Source organism: Archocentrus centrarchus, chromosome 22 (assembly GCF_007364275.1).
Source record: "Archocentrus centrarchus isolate MPI-CPG fArcCen1 chromosome 22, fArcCen1, whole genome shotgun sequence".
Classification (NCBI taxonomy): domain Eukaryota; kingdom Metazoa; phylum Chordata; class Actinopteri; order Cichliformes; family Cichlidae; genus Archocentrus; species Archocentrus centrarchus.
The window spans coordinates 10,400,358-10,423,390 of NC_044367.1; the positions used below are offsets into that span (position 1 = coordinate 10,400,358).

Genomic DNA, 23,033 nt, shown 5'->3' on the forward strand with positions numbered 1-23,033 from the left:
CACAAGAAAATACACAGAGTTACACAAGGTGAGCACAAGGTGATAAAGAAATTGTCATGTACATGGTTAACATTAACTTCACATGTTTGCCCTAAGTGTTATAGAACAATGTGATAAAGGGCTGGGAAAGACAGCTCCTTTGTTTTCTTCTCATTAGAGGGGGCCGTCTCACACTCCACCCTTGACTGCCTCGTTATTCCTTTAATTAATCAGTTCTCATCAACGGCACCCTCTCATTCTTTCAAGGGCTCTACATCCCGCTCTTTACTGCTTCCATTTTCCTCTAGCAATCCTGCATGCGTTTCTTTCATCATTTCGGAAGGCTTTCACCTCCCCCAAAAACTCCCTGCATCCTCCTGCCTTCTCTGCCTGGGACCCCTGTCTGATTATTATGCCATTAAGCCTCTCCTCCGCTCCTCTGAAAGAGCAGCAGGCTCCCTCTCCAATCTAAAGAAGTCCTGGGTTTTTTTCCCCTCCTTTCCCTGAAATTACCCGGCGACGCGTGCCTGAGTTTCTAATTGGCATGCCCGTCCCTGGAGACGGCCCCCTCCCTTCTTCCTAATGAAAAGCCTCGGCCTTAATTACACTTTCCAAACGCTGATTGTTATTGACAAAACTCCTGTGGCTCGGACAAACGACGGCAGATTAGCTCCATTACAGGCAGCCCTCCAAGAAGAGAAAGAGAGGGATTTCAAATTGACAATGCAAAGTGAGGGGGGAAAAAAGAGGAGCATTCAATTTTGTCTTTCCATGTACCTTGCTCTTAATTGTTTGGGCCATTGCTCCACTTAAGACGTCTCTTTCTTTCCCGATGCCTCTTTTCTGTTCCATTGTGTCGCCGTTAGTGTACTTTTAGTAAAGGGACAAAAGCCCAGTTATGTTACTTGAGAGAAAATGTTCATCTTTTGTCAATAGACAGGATTGCTGATGGCAGCATGGGTAAACAAGAGGATTTGGCCTAATGCTTTTGTTTGCCTGCAAAAGGTACATAGACTGTCTAAAGCTGATAGGGCTGTAAGGTCCAAAATCAACACCTAGCATCAAGACAGAAAGCTTGCTCTCTACATACCGCCTGCAATCATTTGCTGATGAAAAGCCCCTGTCATTTTGTTTCACCTTAACCAAACCCTTAGGTTCATTTTATCTGTTTTATGTAGTTTTTTTTTTTTTTTACTGAATTTGTTTCACTACTAAGCCAGCAGAGCTTAGTTCTGGGCAGCTGTGGCTGTTGTGCAGATTTTTTTTTTTCCCGGGCTCAACAATATCTTCGTCGTCCTGATTAATCTGGAGCAGAGCGCACAGTTTCACAGTGGGGGGCATTTCATTGCCTCTCCAATGAGAAGCTGTGATAGATCATGCCTTGCAGATAGCCAGTTTCACCCTAGTCCCTCCCCACACACACATACAAACACACACCCACACCCACACATACAAATCAGGACAAGAATAATAAAGCATGTACTCTGCACCCCCAAGGCATCTGGACAAACAGCCCCCACCCTCCACCAAATCTGACCTCTGAGCGATGATATCGTCTCCATCATACTCCACCCACCGTGACAGATGATGTCATAATCTCACCAGTTGCCTGCTCCATGCTAAAATATTCTTCTGGTTTTTGTTTTATTTAGGTTTGTAAAGAATATCTGTTAAATGTATAATTATTTGATAATCATTACTGATATTTTTTTTTCATTTTGGTTTTTAGCTGTGAATAAATTTAAAACAAAGGTTCTTATTTTTCTGGAGGCTGCTGGTCTCTGGAGGTATGAAAACATCTTCCACACTCCAGTGATTTTTTTTTACATAGTGAACTGTTTGGACTGAGTATGTTTCAGTGTTGTTCAGAGGCCAAAGGTGTCTTGTAAGGAGGGTGTTTTTGTGTTCTGTGATGCAGCGACATGAAATATCTTGTATTGAGTTGTATTGGGGGGGTGAAAATACCTTGTATTGTCCTTTTAAAAAAGGCTTTGCAGGCCTCACAAGAGGCTACGCCATAGTGATACCCCGAGGCTATATCTCCACAGACCAGGCACAGCCTCTTGGGGAGGGAGTTCAACATGTATTCGCACTTTATGGACGAGTCCTCCATGATGGTGCTGGAGCAGTCGTCATAGCGCTTGCGGCAGGTGCCAGCCCCAAGCCCGCTGGGGGTGAACATAGGAGGAGAGTCCAGGCCGTTTGAGTGGCTGTTCATGGCGCTGACATAGCCACCGCTGGCATCTGAGTTGCCACTGGGGCTGTGGTGGCTGACCGTGTCAATGACCGAGGAGGGACTGGATGGCTCCGTCTTGATGTAGGACCCACAGCTAGAGGGTAGATGCCGGTCATCAGCGGCCATTCTATTCAGCAGCCTGGGGGAAATTTGGTGGGGGGGAGGGTTGATAGGAGAGGGAGGTGGAGAAGATGGAGATGATTAGCAGAGGTCTTTGGAGAGTAGTAATGAATCTCATCAACCAGTGAAGTGACAGAAGTGCAGAAGACAGCAAAATATAAGATTATATGGCAATTCATAACAACTGTAACATAGTTCCTCCTTTCCTTTAACAAGTCATTATGAGTGAATGGACTGCGAAAAGATGAGCACTAACATACTGCTTATTTACAACTACAGAGGAAAACAACTCACTTTCAAAGGCTTTACAGTGGGAAAAAAAAAACGTGTCTGATTTTTTTTACACAAAAGAGAGGAGACTGAAAAAAAGTGAGATGAAAGGTTTCATGCAGTTGTATCCTTAGATTTAAATTTTAAATTAAATATACAGTCAGGTCTGTTTTTTCATCTTTCCAACTGTCTGTCTACCCCACTGTGTCCTAACAATCCCTTTAAACTAGTGAACCAGGGGAGGGGAAGTGCTTCATTAGCCACACATTACAGCAGCTGCAAAAGTGCTTCAGAGCACAAATACACACAGCGACGGCATCCAAATGCAGTTGCACACCTCTGTACACAAACCCAGTGAAAGAGAATAAGAGAGGGAGTGAAAGAGGGAGGAAAAGAGCTCTCAGAAGACTTAACACACACACATACGGAGCGTGCACACACAGAGCACGCACACACAGAGCACATCGAAGATGGGGGGCATCTCCATAGTTTAGTGAGCACGGTGGACCTTGGCTTGTCTCCTTGAGTCAGCAGTCAACCAAAAGGAAACATGATGGGAAGATATTGACTTTTTCACTGTCTGCCTAATAACTGTATTTTGGAGTACATGCAATCTGATGCTGTAACGTGCGCAGACTAAAGTGCAGTCTTTTGACTGCGGCCACAAAATCCTCTCTGAAGCCTCCCTCGCCCATATAAATCTACTTCAGTGCTGCTCTATAACCTTTAACTTGAAATTGCACTAAGAGAACAACGGTGGAGAAAGAAAAAAAAAACTTAGCCTGGACATACTCAACTCGTTTTTCCATCTGCAAACAGAGTGAATTGAAGAGGTGAAGTGTTGGAGGAGATGAATAACTCAATCTATTGGGGATACCATGTAGACATAGTAACCTCTTAGGGTCAAGGCGAGGTCACACACTAACATACACACACACCCCTATGCATGAGGTACCACTGAAGGGGTGAAAGGTCACCTGCACTTGCTTGCATTAACAAAATTGAGCCTTGCATGGCTTATGCAAATTCAGATTCAAGGGTTTCTTGTGAGTGGCAGCTAGACAGCCCAAGTTGTGCTTTAGCACATTAGTTCCATTAGCATATTGCCAGCTAATGTTAATGTTTACATATCTGACATGTCACGTTGACCATCAGCATGGGGAGAAAAGGATATTTTCCAATTGGGCTCTATCTTCTACCTGTCTCAGAGTACTTCAGAGGAAACAGGAATCGAGAGGCCTCCTCCGCAGTGTCCGCTGTTGGTTGGCCACACTGCTTCCTGCTCTCTGGGGCTGATTTAATTGTGGAGATGGGTGACGGAGGGGTTCAGGCCCAGGGGTCAGTGGGTCAACCTTATTTTCTCACCCTGGATTCCAGGGCCCGTGGAGATGGGGGTCAGCGTGTCAAATTAAATCTCATTCCCGGGTTTCCCTCCCCGCTGTCATGTATATTCATTGGAGCTCCAGGTGCCTACCACTTCTGGAAATTCACAAAAAGGTTAACTGCTAAAATAAATAATAAAAAAAAAACGCCCCCTGTTAAAACCGTTGACCTTGTGGAATAAGCTCTTTGCCTGAGCTCTCCTGGAATTCTTTTTGTGATATAAAACCCCTCGCAATATAAAACTGACACACAGCCACCAAAACGCTATCCAATACATAGACCAAGTCATACAATAAATGTAAAAGTGACTGCATGACGGGTGGTTGTTCAGACTCACTGTTTTTAAAAATGATCTTCCTCTAGTCTTAAATGGTTTGCAGAAGAAAAAAAGTGAATCCTTTCTAAAATAGATCTTGCTGCTCTTAATAATGAATGCAGATTACATACTCATAAATTAATGCACGCTCTGTGTTCATCTGCTTTATGTTCTCTGTTTCAGGATGGATATGTGCACCTGTGCGATGGGGCACCTGCACTTGGCTTATTAAAGGCTATATATTAAAACATGGGAGCACGAGATGGCTCCATTTAGCTTTTATTTCACAAATTCAGAGTAAGCTTAACCCAAGTTCAAAGGCCACCTTGAGGGTGACACTTAGCATAATTGCATAAGTGTCTTAACTGTTTCCCCTCCAGCTCAATGTGGTCATTTATAATGAATGTGCTGGCTAGAATCCCCTTAACTCATGCTGCTATGACACATTATACCACTGCTATGCTTATGTTTTTAACAAGCCTGCATATATTGATTAATGATACTAAGGCAATATAAACCACGTGAACCCGGCGTATTAATCAAACAGTCTAAAATATTTCTATAAATATTCGTAATCTCTAGTGGGACAGGGCCAATTTAAATCTATAAATACAACTGTATGGTAAAATGAATTATGAACATTAAATTGTTTGACAGCAGCAATAGTCCCAATAAATAATTCAATATGTGGGGCAGGTGCTAATTAGCTTGTGTGCCACAGACAGAGCAGACAGGAAAGGGTGTGCTGAACTGAGACTTGATGCTGTAAAATCTATAGTTCTTTCTTCCTTCCTCAAGGTAAGAGCTTTTCTTTTTTTTTTTTTCAAAATCTGCTGCCTGGCTGCCTAAAGGAGTAGCACTCATCTAAGACACAGTATCTCCCCCTCTCCCATTTTCTCTCTCTGTTCCTCCTCCTTTTGTTCCCTTTGTACCGATCAAAATTCATGCTGAGTAGTAGGTTACGGGCCCGCAAACGCACACTGCGCAGTTTGGTTTTAATCTGATTCCACCTGGCCCTCCTAACGGCATTTCAGATCCTTAATATCATTCCACTAGTGCTGCTGCGACCAGGATTAGCCGGCCTAATGATGTGGCAGCTCGCATCACGCTCGCTGTTCCTCGATTTCCGAGAGGAAAGCCGCGGAGCTCTCGTTCCTAACATCTCGACTCTTCCCTTGCCTGGAAGCAAAATTCTGAACATTGGATGACACTGCTATGAGAACGGAGAACATTCAGGATCTAATTGAGCCAATTTGTATGTATTCCTGCTGAGAGCTAGCAGCTCTCTTCAGGAGGATCCTGACATCTTTCATTTTTCTCTGTGTGACTACCACACTCTCCCTGTTTCATGTATAAATCCCAAGCATAGAGCACAAACCTGTGCGAGAGACTCAACTCAAACAGCGAGTAAATTCCTAATGTCCTTTTCACTCTCAAGGCCGCCAGATGCCAAAAACACAATTTTTATAACATTTGCTCACCTCATCCCAGAGTGTCACATCCCTGCTACCTGATCAGACTGCACAAGTAAAGGGGAAGAAGGGTCGGTGGTGGGGGTTGACATCTCAAGGCAGAGCGATGGTGATATCAGATGCCCCAGTAGGGGCAGATCTGTCTCGTGGGCCTCAGGCGATGTGGCCTGATAAGCCACTGGTCCCAGAGTCAGCGGTGGTAGGACGAACTCAATTAGCTCCTGACAGACCCCCTCGCAGCCCAGCGCAGCCTCCTCGCCACAGCCAGAACCCGCTGGCAGCTGCCACGCTGACCTCTCCTCCAGGGGCCACTGCCACCTTTTACCGCTCCAATACACACAGCCAGGGACTCATTTTTTGCAGAGCGAAAATCATGGTCAAAATCTACACAGCCCCACAAAAGTTACAGAAATATGTACAGAAGCTCGAATGCCACCAAGGGTGCTTGTCGCGGGGGGAAAATGTAAATGAAAAAGGACTGAGGCTCAAGGAGGGGTTGGATTGGCCCTTGGGAGAAAGGGAAGGGAATGAAGATTCCAAAACACACTTAGCTGAAATATGGAGTATGCCTCTCTCTGTCTAACTGGCTCCAGGTTAATGACCACCAGGGGAATAAGGGGCAAAAGACTCTTGGGGCAATGTGCATAAGTGTGTGTATGCGTGTGTTGGATTGGTTTATGTGCTCATATGTCTGAGTGTGTATTTGCACTGCAGACAGAATATGAAAGATGGAAATCTGGGGGGTGGGGGGTGTTGTGTGGTTGACGGCTGTGGTTTGGTTGGAGGCAAGCCCGGCACTCCATAGGGACCCATTCTAATCTATGAGGGAGAGGCCCCTGATTTTGGAGTTTCTCATTCATTAGTCCTGCTCTAGCAGAGAGAGGGAGGACTGAGAGGAGGGGAGGGGCCTCTTTATTAACGGATATGCCAGACACTCAGAAGAAGCTGACAGAGATTTATGATTTGCAGATCTATGGAGGCAAACAAAAGGGAAACGGAGGAGGCAAAGAAAAAGGAAAAAAGGGAACGAGAGAGTAAGTGAGGAGATACATTAGAAGATACAGAGAAGAGAGTGTTTACTGTTGCGATGGGGAGTGAGGGTCGCGGATCAATAGTGGGTTAGGCTATAGGGGCAACGGAAGGGTTACCACTTGGGCGGGGGGGGACTGTGCTGCTCTGTGGTGCTCTAGCAGAGGATTATATTTAGCTGCTTCACAGCAATGTTACTGTAGTCTTTATAAAGCCATGAGCTCACTCCACTACGACAACATGAGCCCCACGCTCCAGCAGCACCACAAGATAGAGTCAACCAAGAAGCAGATCACATCTATTGATCGCCCCCTCCCACTCCTTCCTGTTCTAGAGACACTGCTGGCAGAAGAGAGAGGGCCTCTCGTGATACAGGCGCTGCTGTTTGTCTGACGTAAACTGTCTGGGTCGCACTGGGCAGATCTAGTTCTTATAAGGGGCTGAGTTCAGGATGTTGAGGGAAGCAACTGGCTAATGACAGCGCTTCCGTCAGTGTGGGGGGATGTCAGAAGTGTCCGCTGTCTAAACTTCTTCTTACGGAGAGCAAGGAGTTAACAATCTTTTACGCAGACCCAGTGGAAAAGCTCTCTGCAGAGTTGGACAGCTCATCAGACTGTATGTGAAAAAAAAAAATTCAGGGATAATTCGAGTCTGCCGCGCAGTACATTTGGGATCAAATTTCTAATTCTGCCTTTTCATTACCAAAGATTACTTTTCATTACATCCATTATGTGGCACAGTCATGGTATAATTTAACAACATGAATTTACAATGGCTCTTGATAACTACAAAAAAGCAATTATACTGCACTGGCAAAAATCTGCCTTAAAGGAAGCTTCTTGTGTGATGTGTAACTGATACACTGGTACCAGTATGACAGTAACATCTCACTGAACATTTATTAAAATAATCTTTTATGCAGTGCTTAATTTAATTTGGCTGTAAAACTCTACAACATAAAAACAAATGCACTACCACATCAAGCAGTTTTTTTGTTTTTTCAGATTGTACAGATAATGTCATAATAACGTCAGGAATGCATTACAGCAATATATTATGTGAATCCTTGTGAACTGTGTGATTCAATAAAATCTAAATTTCAACACTTGCTTCCTTAAAAAAAAAACGCTTTCAAATAACTGACATGTTCAGACTAATAATGTACTACCACAGGATTATAAAAAAATACAGTTTCACACTATAAAAGCCTGGTAAAGTTTTGCTTAACTGCTATAAATGCTGTAAAAAAAAAAAAAAAAAAAAGCCAACAGATATCAACCACAGCACGTTTCACGAGGAGGGAGGTGGGATTATAAAATTTGAATAATGAAAAAAAAAAAAAAAAAGTTTGAGTATAAGTGAAAGTCATGCATTGCAGTTCAGAGAGCATTCAGATATTTGTGGAGCAAACCATGAGAGAAAACAGATCCAAAAGGCTAATTATTGCAGGAAGGTGGAAGCTGTGCTGCATGATCTTTTTTTATTGTTAGTGTGTGTGTGTGTGTGTGTGTGTGTCACAAACAGAGAGAAATATTTTTATAAAGGGTTAAGGCTATTTAACACAGTGCAATGTAAATCACAGGTTTAGACACAGTCACTGTGCGTAGAGGGGGACGGAGGCATAAAGCCATGCATGAAATTACTTCATTAATCTTCTTCTGATAGGCCGTCCTTGTTTAGGAGGAAACTCTACCTGCCTAAAACAAAGAGCCAATCCTGCCTCCACCACAAATTATCCCCTTTATCAGAAGAGGACACAAATATAAACAGACAAACTCACATGCAGATAGACGCACATACACAAACGCTAGGGCAAAATTAACAGGTCAAAATCAGCAGGTTTATCAGGCGTTCAGATGTGACAGCGTTTGCATAGCCTCACAGTCAGCAAGCAATCACGGCCCAGCGCACGACACGACATCTGCGAGTTAAAGATGTAACTTGATTTCTCTCGTTTAAAATGTTGTTTGAAGCACACAATTCAGATGTCTCCAAAACGAATTGCTGTTACTCAGAGACACCATTGTTATGACTGTCACACGCCACAGCGGTAGACACAGTCACAGCAATAGCCTCTAGCTTTTTACAGGCTCATCTCTACCAGCTGCCACACATTCTCCATAAATAGTGCCGGTAATAAAAAGGCGGGTGGGCCTAACTGATTTATATGGTAGTGCCCACCACCACCACCACCACACCATTCAGGAATAATTAAAGTTTGGGGATATTTCCTGAAATAATGCAGCTCCTTCTCCTTTCACCACGTCTCGTGTCACAGGATGTAGTGGGAGAGGGGAACTCTCAAAGTGGCGCGTTCAACAAGCAGCCACTCAGTGGGAACATTTGATTGCACTCAAGGCTGCAAGGGTGGTCTCTTAGGGTGACATTTTAATGTGAACATGTTTTGTGACCAATGGGCAAATACTCATATAAGCACACGGTCATATAATCTGAAGGCAGGTGGAGAGGAATACACACACAAACACACACACACACACACACTCATTTACACTAACAATTATTTTATGACAAGAAAAGTTGTAAAAATGTTAACCTCAAATAAATACTGCCTTTAATGATAGAAAGTGAGAACCTGGCCTCATTATCAGATTGAATTACAATTTAATTTTCCCTTCAATTCCATATTTGACTCACTGAAAAGTTTGTAGTGCGGACAGCAGTTTGGTTACTGCATAAACAAATAATAAAAATGTCGACCAAAGAAATAATAAATCCATTTCTAAAAGGTATAAAAGATGCCAAAGAGTCAGATAAATGTGTAATAATGGTGATTATTATTACTTGATTATTACTAATTAAGACTTTCACTTTTCACTTTTAGTTAACAAAGAAATGAAAATATTTTTGCAACTATAATTAATCCTTTTCACAGATCTAAAAATGTATTATGTAAATGTATTAGGCCACCCGCAGTCTGTTTTCTGAAAAAAATAAGCAAATTCAAATCAGTAATTCCTCACAGATATATTCTTGAATCACTTCAAATTTCAAACAAAAGTTTCTTTTATTTTTGTAACTCCAGGGTCCAAATATGTAAGCACAGAGAATTTACGCCCATATTGACCGGCGTTTTGCACACTGTCCTGTTAGTGGGTGATTATTGGTTACTTCTAATTGCCCAGAGCAAATCTGGGAAAAGCGATAGTGGTGGTCTCTCTGTCTCTCTCTCTCTCTCTCACTCTCTCGCAGACACACCCGTAAGACAGCCACAGTACACACAAGCATGTTTTCAATTTAACAGTTTCAGCAGTTCATGACGCTGAGCCCTAGAGCTTTCTTTGAGGCTGTGCTCTGCATGTTTTAACATATGAGCCTGAAACATTTGAGCACAGCTTTCTAAAGAGTGATGACAAAAAAAAAAAAAAAAAAAGCATGTTTGCTCTAAAAGCTGTAACGGGTGGAGGGCTCACCCAGGCCCTGCACAGAAGACTTGGTGAAGCTGTCAGTAGGAATCAGAGCTGCTACTGTGACGGACGGTTTCAATATTGATTTCATAAATAAACAAAGCTAAGCATCGATCCTAATGTTATTTTGCATTTCAATTACTGCTCCGAAACATAACCTTCAAACAACTGACCGCTCAATGCCAATAGCCTTCAATGATAAACACCCATATCGTTACCCACCTTACTCCACGGCATTTTCTAACCAAGTGTGAATTACTGGACCTGCAGTCGCACGATTGCGACCTCAGTCAAATGTTAAACTTAGCGAGTACAGCTAATTCTCATTTTAATGTTCACCGTTTGGTGTTTTCTTGTAGTGTGTGTGTGTGTGTGTGTGCGTGCGTGCGTGCGTGCGTGTGAAGATGCATGCATGCATGGATGTGTGTAAATGAAGAGGAGCCCTTCAATGTTGGAGCAACAGGAAGAAGTGCTGACGCACCGTGTCAGTGATAGCACTCTGCTGCCACAAGGGCATGAGAGCCCACATAGGCTAGCATTATCCTTCTAGACTAATGGCCCTGGTTATTTTTAAACAGATTCTCACACTGCGGTGGAGGTGTCCAAGGTTACCATGGATGAGAAATCAGGAGGGATGCATGCAGTGACATTTGGTGATTTCTGTGCAGGTGGATGTTATGAAAGAGGCCAAAGAGGCATGGCAAGTAATCACCAAAAGATGGAAAGGCCAAACATCAGATGGGCTCTCAAGAGACAGCATGTTATCATAACAGCATGATCGCCCAAAACAGACCAATACTAAACAACAAAAAAACATTTAGACGTTACGTTTTAACTGCAGATTCATGATGAAGAAATGCAAAAAGAAAGAGCCTGCTTTTAAAAAGAACCAGCCTGGATACTGCATGCTTCTCTTATTCTATTATTTTATCAGTTAATGACCTGGGAAACAAAGCAACACAAGAAGTGTGCGTGATTTGGCAGCTCCTTGAAAGCCAGCCTCAGCACTAACAACTATGAACCCGAATACCTCTTGAGCTACAGGATAGAGAATATCCAGGCATTGCCAACACACTCTGCATCACCAATTTCCCTCGAGAGAGACAAACATGCTCCCGCCGCTCAGCTTGAGCTGAGTGACATATTTACAGTGAAAGTAATGATACTAGATACCAGAAATGAGAGGGCTCCAGCGTGGCCAGTGGACTCAGGAATCTCTCTAATGAATTGGACAACAAAGCCCTGTTGGTACAAGGAAGAAGTATTTAGAATTTGGCAACAATCTGAGCTTAAGCACAATTAGGTTTTCTTTAAAAGGCACACATCCCAAAACCTCCTAAAAGCTCTGGGAGATGAGGAACGTAGGAGCGGGACAGGTGGGTTGCCTGGGCTGCACGCTGCAGCTACAGAGGCCACCAGCTCCTGGCTCATAGCGGGGTGGCCATTCTCGGCCAGGAGCTTCTTCTGGTAATGTATTCTGAAACCAAATTACCGTAAGCTGATCCCATCTGGATAGCGTCTGTGCATGGCTGCTTTGGTTACCCACCACTGCCTCTAGCCTGTGATAGCATCTCCATGAAGACAGCAAAAATCTGATTAACCCTATAACAATGAAACACTTGGTCAAAGAGCAAGGAGCTTTTAACTTAAGATACACTAATGCAATTCCCTCGCCTTGTTTTCTGAAACCTAATAAGAATCAAGCGGATGGACTGCTAGAGATGGCTGTTTGCAGGCTTTAATGCAGCAAGCTGGGAATGAAGTCAAATAAATTGAAATCTAATTCATCACCGTGTGTTAACTTCTTTCTGCTTCTCTGAAAATACATTAAAAAGCTCTTATTTCATGAAAGGAAATTGGATAGCCTAGTTAGTTTATTGCAGTGCCTCTGCCAGGGCTTAAGGGAAGCCTGGGTGTTGATGGAACATTTAGAAGCAGAAAGAAGTCACATCTCAATTCGCTGCCGCTCAAATATTGTGTTTTCTAACAAGCACTAAAAACTCACACTTGCAATCATCAGCCACAGCTGACTTCTAAACAGTGCGAGCAGCCAGTGCAATAAGTTCAACACATGCAGTGAACCTAATCTCTCTATACAAAAAGACATTTAGAGTTAAACAAGTGGAGCAAAATGTAATGGGAGCATAATGTTATTAGAATAAGTGGCAATAACTTCTGTCTTCCCAGCTCTATTTCTAATATGTAAAGAAAAAAAAATAGAGACATGCTTCTATTTTAAAGATAAAACTCTCCTTCCAACTAATTCCTAGGCAGTGTTCAATACAGGCACTACAGTGACACAGCACTACAATGCTGTGCTAATAACACAGAGCACATACGTTCGGCTAATCCTCTCACTTAAGCATCGTGGCCACATCCAGCACTCAGTAAGAGGCTGCAAATACCAGTGCATAATTAGCAGGGAGCTACTGCTGAACCAAAATTAACAGCACACAAGCCTGCGTTGAAAAGAGCCCACAAATAAACTGTTTTCAGATAGGTGTGCATTTAGAATAATGGTAAGAATTCCTTCATACAGACGTTTATAGTTTATGAGTTCAATAAAAATATCAGATGCATTTTACTGATTACAGTTTTGTAGGAAATGTAAAGTAAAAGCTGAAGTTATTAATGTGTTGAGAACACCTGTTCACAGCTGAGCTTTGAAGGGGTAAAGTCTCTGCTCACCGATATTTTAAAGTATAGATAAAATTATTTAATTGCATAATTACTAAATTATATTTAGTATTTTCTATTGTTTTACACAGATTTAAAATCAGTGCACAACTATATCTGTAATAAACAAACATAAATATACATGACCCCACTCTCTATGTATTATTTCAAAATACCCTCACAGCACAGCTGTATGAATTTCTTCATTCCCAGCTGATAAATGGAGCAGCAAATTCTAGATTATGACTAATTTATTTAAGTGTAAGAAGAGTTATAATGGAAAAAATATGAAATTTTTTAAACCTGAAAAATCAAACTGATTAAAACTAAAACACTTTTTAAGCAAATATTTTCTGACATAATAGGAAAAATTTTAAATGATTAATGTTTCACCCTGTGCAGTGAATATAATACAGTTTCTGCTGAAGCCTGGATTTTAGGGGAAACCATTTGAAAAATGAAAAGAAACCTTGAAAAATATGCAAAATGATCACATGTATGATGGTGTAAATATGTAAACATCTTCTAAAATAAATAATATTGCAGTGGTTTTGCTCTTCAAATTAGGAAATATAGACAGAAGAACACAAAAAAAGATGCACACTTATAATACCTGACGTGCAGTACAAATATCTACTTAAATTTTAAGGTGTGTCATAAAGAAAAGTGAAAATGCATAATACATGTTGAAGGTACAACAACAGAGATAATTTCATATATTTTTTAGCATTCATAAGTATCCTTTAATAACTCGCAGTAAGTAAAGCTAAAAGGAAAAAAAATAGCTGTACACAAACATTTAAAGTAAAGTTAGGTGATCATGCTGCTTTAAAATCTAATTAATTAAATAAAACACTACATAGCTTAATTATGGTAAAACTGAATTATATGAAAATAACAATAACAAGAAAAAACAGTTTGCCAAAAATATTAAAATATTATAAAGCATTTTGTAATTTAGGAAAAAGAAAATCTGCACATTCCATTAAAGTAAATTAAAACAGTGTAAATACACTGAGGTCCTGAAACGCTCCTAATCACCATCATCATTTACAAAATATTAAAGATTGATATACAACCTGTTTAAATTATTAAAAGAAAACTTTGCACAAACCCTACTGTTTCATACATAATCTGTTATTGGTTGTTGTTTAATACAATTATATTGTACTATGCTGATAAAACTGTTTCTGTGGTAAAAAAAAAAAAAAAAAAAAAAAAAGATATTTACCTTAACTAAAGGTAATTTGTTTGATTCTGAATGTAAGATTTTAGTAGATTTAAAAAGTTTAGTGCAGGCACTGTAAGCCCAGACTGTCCCAGCAGCCAGGAGCTGTCGAGACAGCAGCCTGCCTGGCATGCCGCTGACTGGGACAGACCTGCCGCCTGACTGAGGTTACAGGGTCCTCTCATTCGTCTACCCTGGCTACAAATATATATTACAGAGTGTAATTTATCCTCTCCAATTCTACGGATTCACGTTAATCTCTCCTCTTTATAATATCATTCTCATTCTGCCTGGGCGGCCGGATCTAGGCACAAAGCCATCAGCAAACAAGCTCCTAACTCAACTGGACAGGCACCCCAAATTCTATAGAGTAAAGAAAAAAAACAACACACTTTTTCAAAGGGCCGAGTTAAATCAATCAGCCATGCTCTGAAAGATATTTATAAAGCATACATCATGATGTGCTACACTCATACACGCATTTACACGGCTGCACCTGCTCTGTTGCTCAACCCTGTCAAGTCCAACGGTATTTAAAATCCCTCAAAACAATGAACAGGAAAAAGTGCAGGTAAGGAGTCTGAGTGGGTGTAGAGGGTGTGTGAATAGAAAAGCCAGGAAATAGAAAGAACATCAATGTTAACAGGGAAAAGTTCAGTTAGTTCAGACTAACAGGGTTCAAGAAACATAAAACAAGAGCAGCTGAAGAGCAGATGAAAGTGAAAAGAAAAGGAATGAAAGGGGAAAAAAAAGATGAAGCAAAGGAATCAAGTGCATTACAGCAGACAGGTTAAAAAGAAAAGGGAAAGACAGAGAAACAAGTGCACCTACTGGTTATGATAGCTGAGAGGGTCTGGAAGACAAAGTTCTGAAATGTCCATCAGTCCAGTTTTAGCATTCCAGGAATGAGAGGAAGAGGAAAGAGAAAACAATTGAGACCCGCTTCTTCCCCAAATGATAGCAAAGCACCCTCAGAGACAACGCTGCCGAAAACCCCCTCCAGCACCGCTCCCCCCCAGCCTGCACAGGTATGCTGGACTCTGATGGATTGAGTGGGCGTGTGTGTGTGCCCGAGCATGTGTGTTGTGTATGTGTGTGTGTTTATGTATATGTGAGTGGGAGAGAGAGAGAGAGAGAGAGAGAGAGAGAGAAAGAGTGTGTCTGAGTGTATGTAAGTGAATGTGTGTATATGACAGAGAGAGAGAGAGAGAGGGAGAGTGAAGGGGGGAGGGATAGATAGACAGGAGAGGTAAAGGGGGGTGAGAGAAAGCAAGAGAGAGAGAAAGAGAGGCGCAGGCAGCAGCGGGATGAGCGCTAAGATGGAGAGAGCATGAGAGTGCGAGCAAGAGGAATGACTCTTTCCATGGTCGGGATAGGGCTCTTTAAGACTCAAGGGCTTGATGAATATGGAACAGCTGCTGTTGGCTGGCTCTGAGGGGCAGGACTTAAAGCGACAGAGGGGCCGGCGGAGCACCGGGGAGGAGGGATCCAAACGCTCACTCGCACTCTCCGCTATGCACAACACGCATGGCTCACACGCACACAGACAAAACAAGATATCACATGAACAACAGAGATCCAACAGTCAACACATAAAGTTTCCATCTAATCATATAAACAGATAAGTGCAATTCTGAGTGCTAAAAGTACATTTCAGGCAATAATGAAGGTGATAAAGAGAAGTAGAGGGTATTGAGTATCAGGGGAAGCACCTGGTGTTTGTGAAGTAAAAAGAAATCTGTTACATCACTTGCTGCTCTGACTTGTAGAAAATAAAAAAAATTTAGTTTGTTTAATGATGAAGGCAAAGTATCTTTAAATACTTGTAATTTTACAAAGAAATGCACTTTTTATATCTATTTAATTCTTTAGGTTTCTACTTTATGTCAGCTCTGTTGGGTCTGCACTCCTATCAAATAACCACAGAAAAGTCAAGGCAGTCTCTTTAGCCAAGAAACACACATCTCAGAGCTATGACCGTATGATAATAATAAACTTACTGTCATACACTCCGAGTATTTTTAAGATCAAAATGATACCTGTGCTGTTATACAACACACGATGGAGTCAAATCTGACACCAGCCGAGAGCCACACTATAGAAGTTCCAGCAGGCGGTCGAGTGCATCCGCAGCACTTCACTTTCAAAAAGCAATAGCTTTCAAACCACTAAGGACAGTAAATGTATTTATTGAGCGGTGTCATTAGCTCCATTTGCGGGTGTTACATGTGAGGGACCATTGTGAACCTTTCACCACCTGTGAGAGATGATCTCAAGCCATAACTCATATTCTAGAAGCCCATCATCTTCTAAAGCAGCAGAAAATCCAGCTCTGTCTCTTCTAACCCCGGCTTTAGAACCGCCTGTGTTTCGCTGTTGATCGAGCTCAGTAAGAATGCAGAGAATGCAGATACCATTTCACAGTCAGTGAGGGTCTCCATGTTACTGTATCCCCACATTATAAGAACAGAGCTTAATCATGGCATCTCGACACTTGGCTGAATCAAGCAAGAAGAAACAGCAGCTTGCCCGTTTCGCAAAAACTCACAAGGTGCCTAACAACAGCCCCCCAGACTCTTCAGCAAAAATAAGAGTGAGCGAGGAGGAGTCGTGATCTACCAGCAAATTCATGCAAAAGGGTGAGTGGTGTCGCTTTTGCTGCTCTTCAGTGTTCTCTTCTGAACAGGAAACAGCATAACCCCTGGAGAGGAATCCGGTTCCATTCATCGGCTCACGTTTCTATAATCAATGCAAAAAAACCATCACGCAATCCCTATTGATCATCACAGGCCTATTGATGTGCAGCAATAGTGCCTCCACAGTGGCACACATCACACAGCATCTGCTCCCTTTTTGTGACAAAACAAAAATGACTAAATAAATGAAAATCCAATCAAGGTTGATGCCAAATCAAACACCTGTCAGTTTAATTTACTTAATTTGGGAATAAAATTACTATCAAATACAGTTCTCGGGCTTCAATATTAGTTAAATATTGTTAAATATTAAATAAAAGAGTTAAATACTGAATAAAAAAGAAAAGCATGTCATGTTTATATCCTCAGCCAAATTCAGTTTGTTGCTCCCTGTCTGGTAAGAGATGTAAAAATATTTCTAAATACTACAACAACAACAACAAAAAATATTTTTTTTTGTTTTAGATTGCATTTTGACCAAGCAGTCTCATGACAGACTGGTATCTAACTTTTGTGGCGCTTTAATGTTGATAACCGCCTTCATTTGACAAATCACAGTTCTGCATGTTTCCTTGGGCCTCCCGACGATTGACACCTTACATACTTTTGTCATGCAGTGTGAGCTATGAAAGCCCTGCTGCTGTTATCGCTGCTTCTTATCAGCTCTGTTATGAAACAAAAAAAAAATCACAGCGTGTGGCAGCTGTTTGACAGAAAGTGATCTGATTCAAATAAATAATAGACCTGTTGTAGGCAAACACTCAATCACACTTGAACGGGACTGAGTTGAGTGACTACAATTTTTCTTTTGCTTTGTTTTTGTTTTGTTTTTTTTGCATTTGTTAAGTCTATACGCCTCACATGTGCCTGTTGTTGTTGTTGTTTACATGCACAACATAAATGCTTGTAAAAGAGTAATTAAGTTGTCTAGAGAAAATAGAATCACTTCAGGTGACAAAATGCAACCATGGGTACTGGTTGCAAGTCTTGACACTGACACAATTCCACCTATTTGTGTCATGAAATGACTTTTTCTACCCACACATGAAGAAATAACAGCACTGAAGACCAGTTGATGTGCTTCAAATGACAAAGTTTTGACAAAAGTGAAGAATCTGTTTGCTTTAACAAGTATGGCATTAACTCTCTAATTGTCAAGTTCATTTTAATTAAAAAAAAAATGTATTCAAGTATTTTGGGATAATGACCAGAAAAGCTGCAAAAACAACTTAATATCCTTAAAACAAGACTGTTGTAAAGATTTTGTCTTTCGTGTATTTTTCCTTTCAAACTAAACTTAACAACAGGCCTAATATTTTTAACCTTTTCATGCACACAGAGGTGGTCGCATAAATATCATAATTTAGTCACCTTTCCCAGTGGAATAAGTAGTGTTGCATTAGCAGTGCACATTCTTTAATAAGAGCTCAACCGCCTGCACACTGACGTTACTCTAGCTATAGATGAGTAAACTGGCGTAAAATGTTATAAGTCTTCGTGTTAAAATAAACTCCTAATCACGTGTGTTGAATGTGTAATTGGAAGATAAATACGGTTGATGAACGTGCAGTGTACCTTACTCAGACAAGTCATGTCACATCCCCGGCTGAGCACTGCGCCCTGTGGAAATGGTGTCTCCAGGTTGTAGCGGTGGTGGTGGTGTGGCTCTGTGCGTCTGAGCGCCGCGTTTAACTGTCACGCACCGCAGCCACACTATCCACTCCTCCTCCGGCGCGCGCCCTGTGGCTAAACCAAACACCTCCACGGGCAGGCAGCGGGACCCGGCGAGCGGGGTCAAATGTGATTGGGGGTGTGTGTGTGTGTGGGGGGGGGCGATGTTACGAAGAGAAACACAAGTTAGAATTGACTCACTCACTTTTTCTGTTGCCGTGTTGAATTTAGAAAAGTAGGACTCACTGCTGAGCGCATAACATTTTATTAATCAATGAAATTTTTATTTACTGTTACTTCCTATAGACCCCCCACCCCCCTCCTCCTCAAAAAAAAAAAAAAAAGGTAATAAAACTCAGAGCCGGTCATTATTATTTTGGTAACGTACCCTTTGTCTGCGCCTGTGTGTCTTTATACAGCTGTTTCAAGTGAGGTTGTTAGAGGCTCTAATTTAGTTTCTTTTGCCTATCTGATCACGCCCGGAATGTTGGGGGGGGGGGGGGGGGGGGGGGGGGCAGCCTACTACAGAAACGGCAGGTGAAAAGGCTGAACACCGTGGCAGTCGGTTGGTTTCCACTGGTGATGAATAAATAACAGGACAAAAGCAGCGTCGCGTCTGCCGCGCATATGACAGCTGCTGGATCAGGTAACCCAGGCGTTCGCAAATTTCACAAACTGATTTGGGTTTTCAGCAGACATGGACACGTGCGTGTTTAATGTTATGCACCTTTCTGTAGGTGAGACATTAAAGGCCACCTTGTGAAATGAGTTGCACCCCACAGAACTGAATGAATGAACCCTTGTGGACTTACTTGGCTTTATTTTGACATTCACTGTGGCACCCTCATATCCCATAAACGTGTAATAAGAATTTTAATAATGCTTTTTTTTTCTAACATTACACCGGACTTTTTACTCTTTCTAGACTAATGCATGTGCCAAATGTGATAAAGAGATTTCCATTTGCTCCTATGTTTTATGTGAGATGTTTTCCTCCACTCATTTTGCATTCTCCATCACTGACTGCCTGCCTCAGCTGTGGACCAGAGCAGAAAGCCAGCTGACGGCAGCAACCAACTCTATCATCTCCACTAGAGGGAGGGCTATCTCACAACAAGGCCACCAAGGAGCTGCATCTGAGGTGCCCTTATTTATTTATTTCCCCAGGTTGATAGTGTAATTCATAAACTGAATGAATGACAGTCAGGACAGTGCCAACAACCAGGAGCACAATGGAGACTGGAGTGCATTTGCTTCTGAGTACAAAAACCTATCCATTACAAACGTGTAATTATTGTCCCTAATAGATTAATTCATGCTGAAAGATAGAAATGGGTTCCAGGCTATTGATGTAATCATTTCACTGAGGAAATTAAGTGACATTAAAAGAATGATATTGTCACCGTGAAAGTATCATTGATTCTTTTAGAATGCAATTAACTGTATTTGAAAATGGGACCTGCACATTGAGCTGTGCAAGGAGCACTGAGGATCACTTCATTTGTGAGAGATATAAAGACCAAATTATCCCATCAAAGAGAAAATCTATAAATGTAATGGCACAGTGCTTCAGCACTAAGGAATGACAACAGTGGTCCTGTTCAGTTCCCAGTGTGTTAACCAGAGGTGAACGGCTCTCAACAGCCCACACACAGATTATCCACACAGTGCAGTAAAGATATATAATATAAAATATAATGAAAATTTTCACTGTTTTTGCTATTTTAAATATCAAACAATGAAAAATAATTGGAGGATTAATCAGGAATGAAAATACCGTCAGCTGCAGCCATAGTTCAAACGGAGCCTGAAACCAGTGCTGGTGGACTGTGCAGTGCTGCCTCTTGTACCCTCGCTTGCCTGTTTCTTTGATGGCTAAATGACCAGAGCACTGGAATTGATCCGCAGCGCGAGTCAAGCTCAAACACTTTTATATTTGAAAGAATGAAAGCTCGCACACCGTTACTCATTCCTGTTTTTGATGCTGTGGGTTTGGAATCAATGTCACCACTTACAACCTCATTTCCAGAAAAGTTTGAACACTAAATTATGAATAAAAAAAAAACAGAATAATTGAATAATTTACAGACCTTGCATGTAATTGAAAGCAGTATAAGTACTACACTAGTATTCTTTTCAATCAAATATGTTTTTCTAATTGATATCAGCAATGCATTTCAAATAAATAAAAACCTGAGACAGGGGCATGTCTTGACATTATTTTGCTGAAATCAGCAAGAAAAAGTTGCTGTCTGGATGGCAGCAGATTGCAGATATTGTTCAGATTTAATGGTGCCCTCACAGATGTGCAACTTACTCATGCAGTGTTAGACTTTTTTTTTTTTTTATTTTGCTGTTCATCAGACCGTGGCGGAGTTCTAGGCTACACCTCAGTCCAGCCTGGTAGCATTTTAACTTGCATTTGTGTATGCAGTGAACTGTTTTTTTGGAAGTGTTCCATTCAGTGATTTCCACTGAATGGAGCCGCTGTGCATTTTTTTTTCTCGGGATTTCTCTAAATTCTTCGAATCTTTTATGATATCATGTGCGGAAGATAATGAATCCCCAGAAATGTTAATCTTAAATTGCTGAACAATTTGACCACACAGTATTTCACAGAGGTGAACAATTCCCATAAAGGATCCTCTGGGAAATTGAAATTGCAGATCACAGCATTCTGTTTTTATTTACATTTCATGCAGTATCACAGCTTTTTGGGGGTGTTTTTTTGGAAGCAGAGTTGTACAGGCTTTCAGTGTATCATTTTTATAATACCAGTTTTGCATGTGTTGTTTTGTTGACCGCGTGTATTTTCGTTGTGGAGGGAGTTTTGATGAATTCCAACAAAAGCGCTTTTTTGCAGCAGTTGCTGGTCCGCACAGCTCACTAACTCAATTACACTGTTGGTAATCCAGTGAAAAGACAGAAAGGCAGGCAGAGGGAGAAAAACATGAACCACATCAGACGCAACTACTCATGTGATGTCCAGACATCAGAGGAATCGCGCATCAATCTCCAGTCCCGGTCAAAAATGCTGCATAATTCAAGTCCAAACATTTTTCTTTGCACGATTCAAACCAAATCAGAGGGTCCTAAGCCGTTCTCCCTCAAACTGCTGTCAGCCACCCTCCATCCCACCCTTCCCTAAATTTCATTTAGAAGACATCTTTCTCCCTTTCCCCCCCCCTCACCCTCATGCTCTCCACATTTCTGTCTCTCCTCTCTCTTTGAATTCAGTGTGCTGTAGCCCTTAGACCTACTTGCTTAACAAATATGGACAGGGGACCTAAGTGGTTTTAGAAATCTTCGAATGGACTTTGGAGTGCCTGCGCTGTGTTGGGTGGCAACAGTCTCTCTCTGTCTCTATCTCGCTCACTGTCTCATCCATATGTGTGTGAGAGTGTGTGCTTGTTTATCCGCCTGTGCGTTTGTGTTTACGTTTGTGTGTGCATGCATGTATATGGCTTCCCCGAGCACCCACTGACTCCCAGGCTGGGAGATGGTAGCGTTGGGTGGAGCGGCAGTCTGGAAATGAGATAAGGATGTCTGATTCATAGGATCTGACAGGAAATCTATATTCTGCAATGTTTATAATCCAGCCATTACTACACAGCCGAATGAAAGAACAATAATCCAATCATTTACTCCATATTTACCTGAGGCAGATTCTCGGCTTTAAAGGCAAAGTGCATCACGCGGTAACGGAGGCTGTAAAACGACTGATATGGGTGATGTTGTGAAGAGAGCATTTCTAGCTCACAGAGAAGGACACTGAGGTAGGCGAGGATGGACTGTCCTCTGGGGAGATGTATGTATACAGGAGACGCAGTGGCTCACCTGTGTGCACTCTGCAGGGTTAAAGGTCACCCATTACTCATCATTAAGACTCCATTGATTTATGAGTAAGTTACAGAAAAGGGAGTAACTACAGTTTATGAAACATGAGGTGAAGGGTTACAGAAATTTCCATGAATAAGACCGTTGAAAAGCACGCGCACTCTGCTGTGCTAGAAAAATCCACAAGTAAAATGTTTTAAAGGAGAGATATAATTTGGCTTCCTCACAGGGATCCTGTGTCAGAGAGGACTGCATATGGGTAAGAGAGGAATTTTCTGGGGGGGGGGGGGGGCTTTACTTATCATAGAGTCTTTCATGGACAGTATGAGCTGCTCTTCATTGTGTACGAGGGGGGAGGTTTATCTTATTTGGAAAAGTGAAGGGGGCCTGCCCTTATCTGTCAATAAACAGTAATTAGATTTTGTGGCCGATAGCGTCGATTGGTTTCTAATCTAGCTGTCGCCCTAGACGTGTGTAATTAAAATCCTGATTGATAAAGGGGCAGAAGCCCGCCCACGCCACCACTTTACCAGACCCTACCCCCGACCCCTTCAAAACACAAACAAGAGAGAGATATGAAAAAAGGCCTGCGGAGAAAACTGCACTTCATATTGATCAGCTCTATCTGCCTTCCTATCAATGCCCTTTTCACACAATGGAGGGGCTAGTACAAAGGTTTTCCCACGTAAAACTTA

The 23,033-nt window shown here is 41.7% G+C and overlaps 1 protein-coding gene across 5 annotated transcripts in view; it reads right to left on the reverse strand.

Annotated features, from left to right (window-relative positions):
• esrrb (estrogen-related receptor beta) overlaps positions 1-18,488 on the reverse strand; it is a 43,816-nt gene extending 25,328 nt beyond the window's left edge. For 2 of the 5 annotated variants that reach the window (XM_030718315.1, XM_030718314.1), the window contains exons 1-3: positions 14,966-15,391; positions 11,404-11,472; positions 1,945-2,354 (exon numbers count right to left, since the gene is read on the reverse strand). In XM_030718315.1, the coding sequence (XP_030574175.1) occupies positions 1,945-2,354; positions 11,404-11,472; positions 14,966-15,015 (529 nt within the window). In that variant the 5' untranslated portion in view covers positions 15,016-15,391. Of the gene's footprint in view, positions 1-1,944; positions 2,355-11,403; positions 11,473-14,965; positions 15,392-18,405 lie in introns of those variants that run through there. The other 3 variants (XM_030718318.1, XM_030718317.1, XM_030718316.1) reach the window with 3 other exon arrangements.
• Between the last annotated feature and the right edge of the window lie 4,545 nt (positions 18,489-23,033).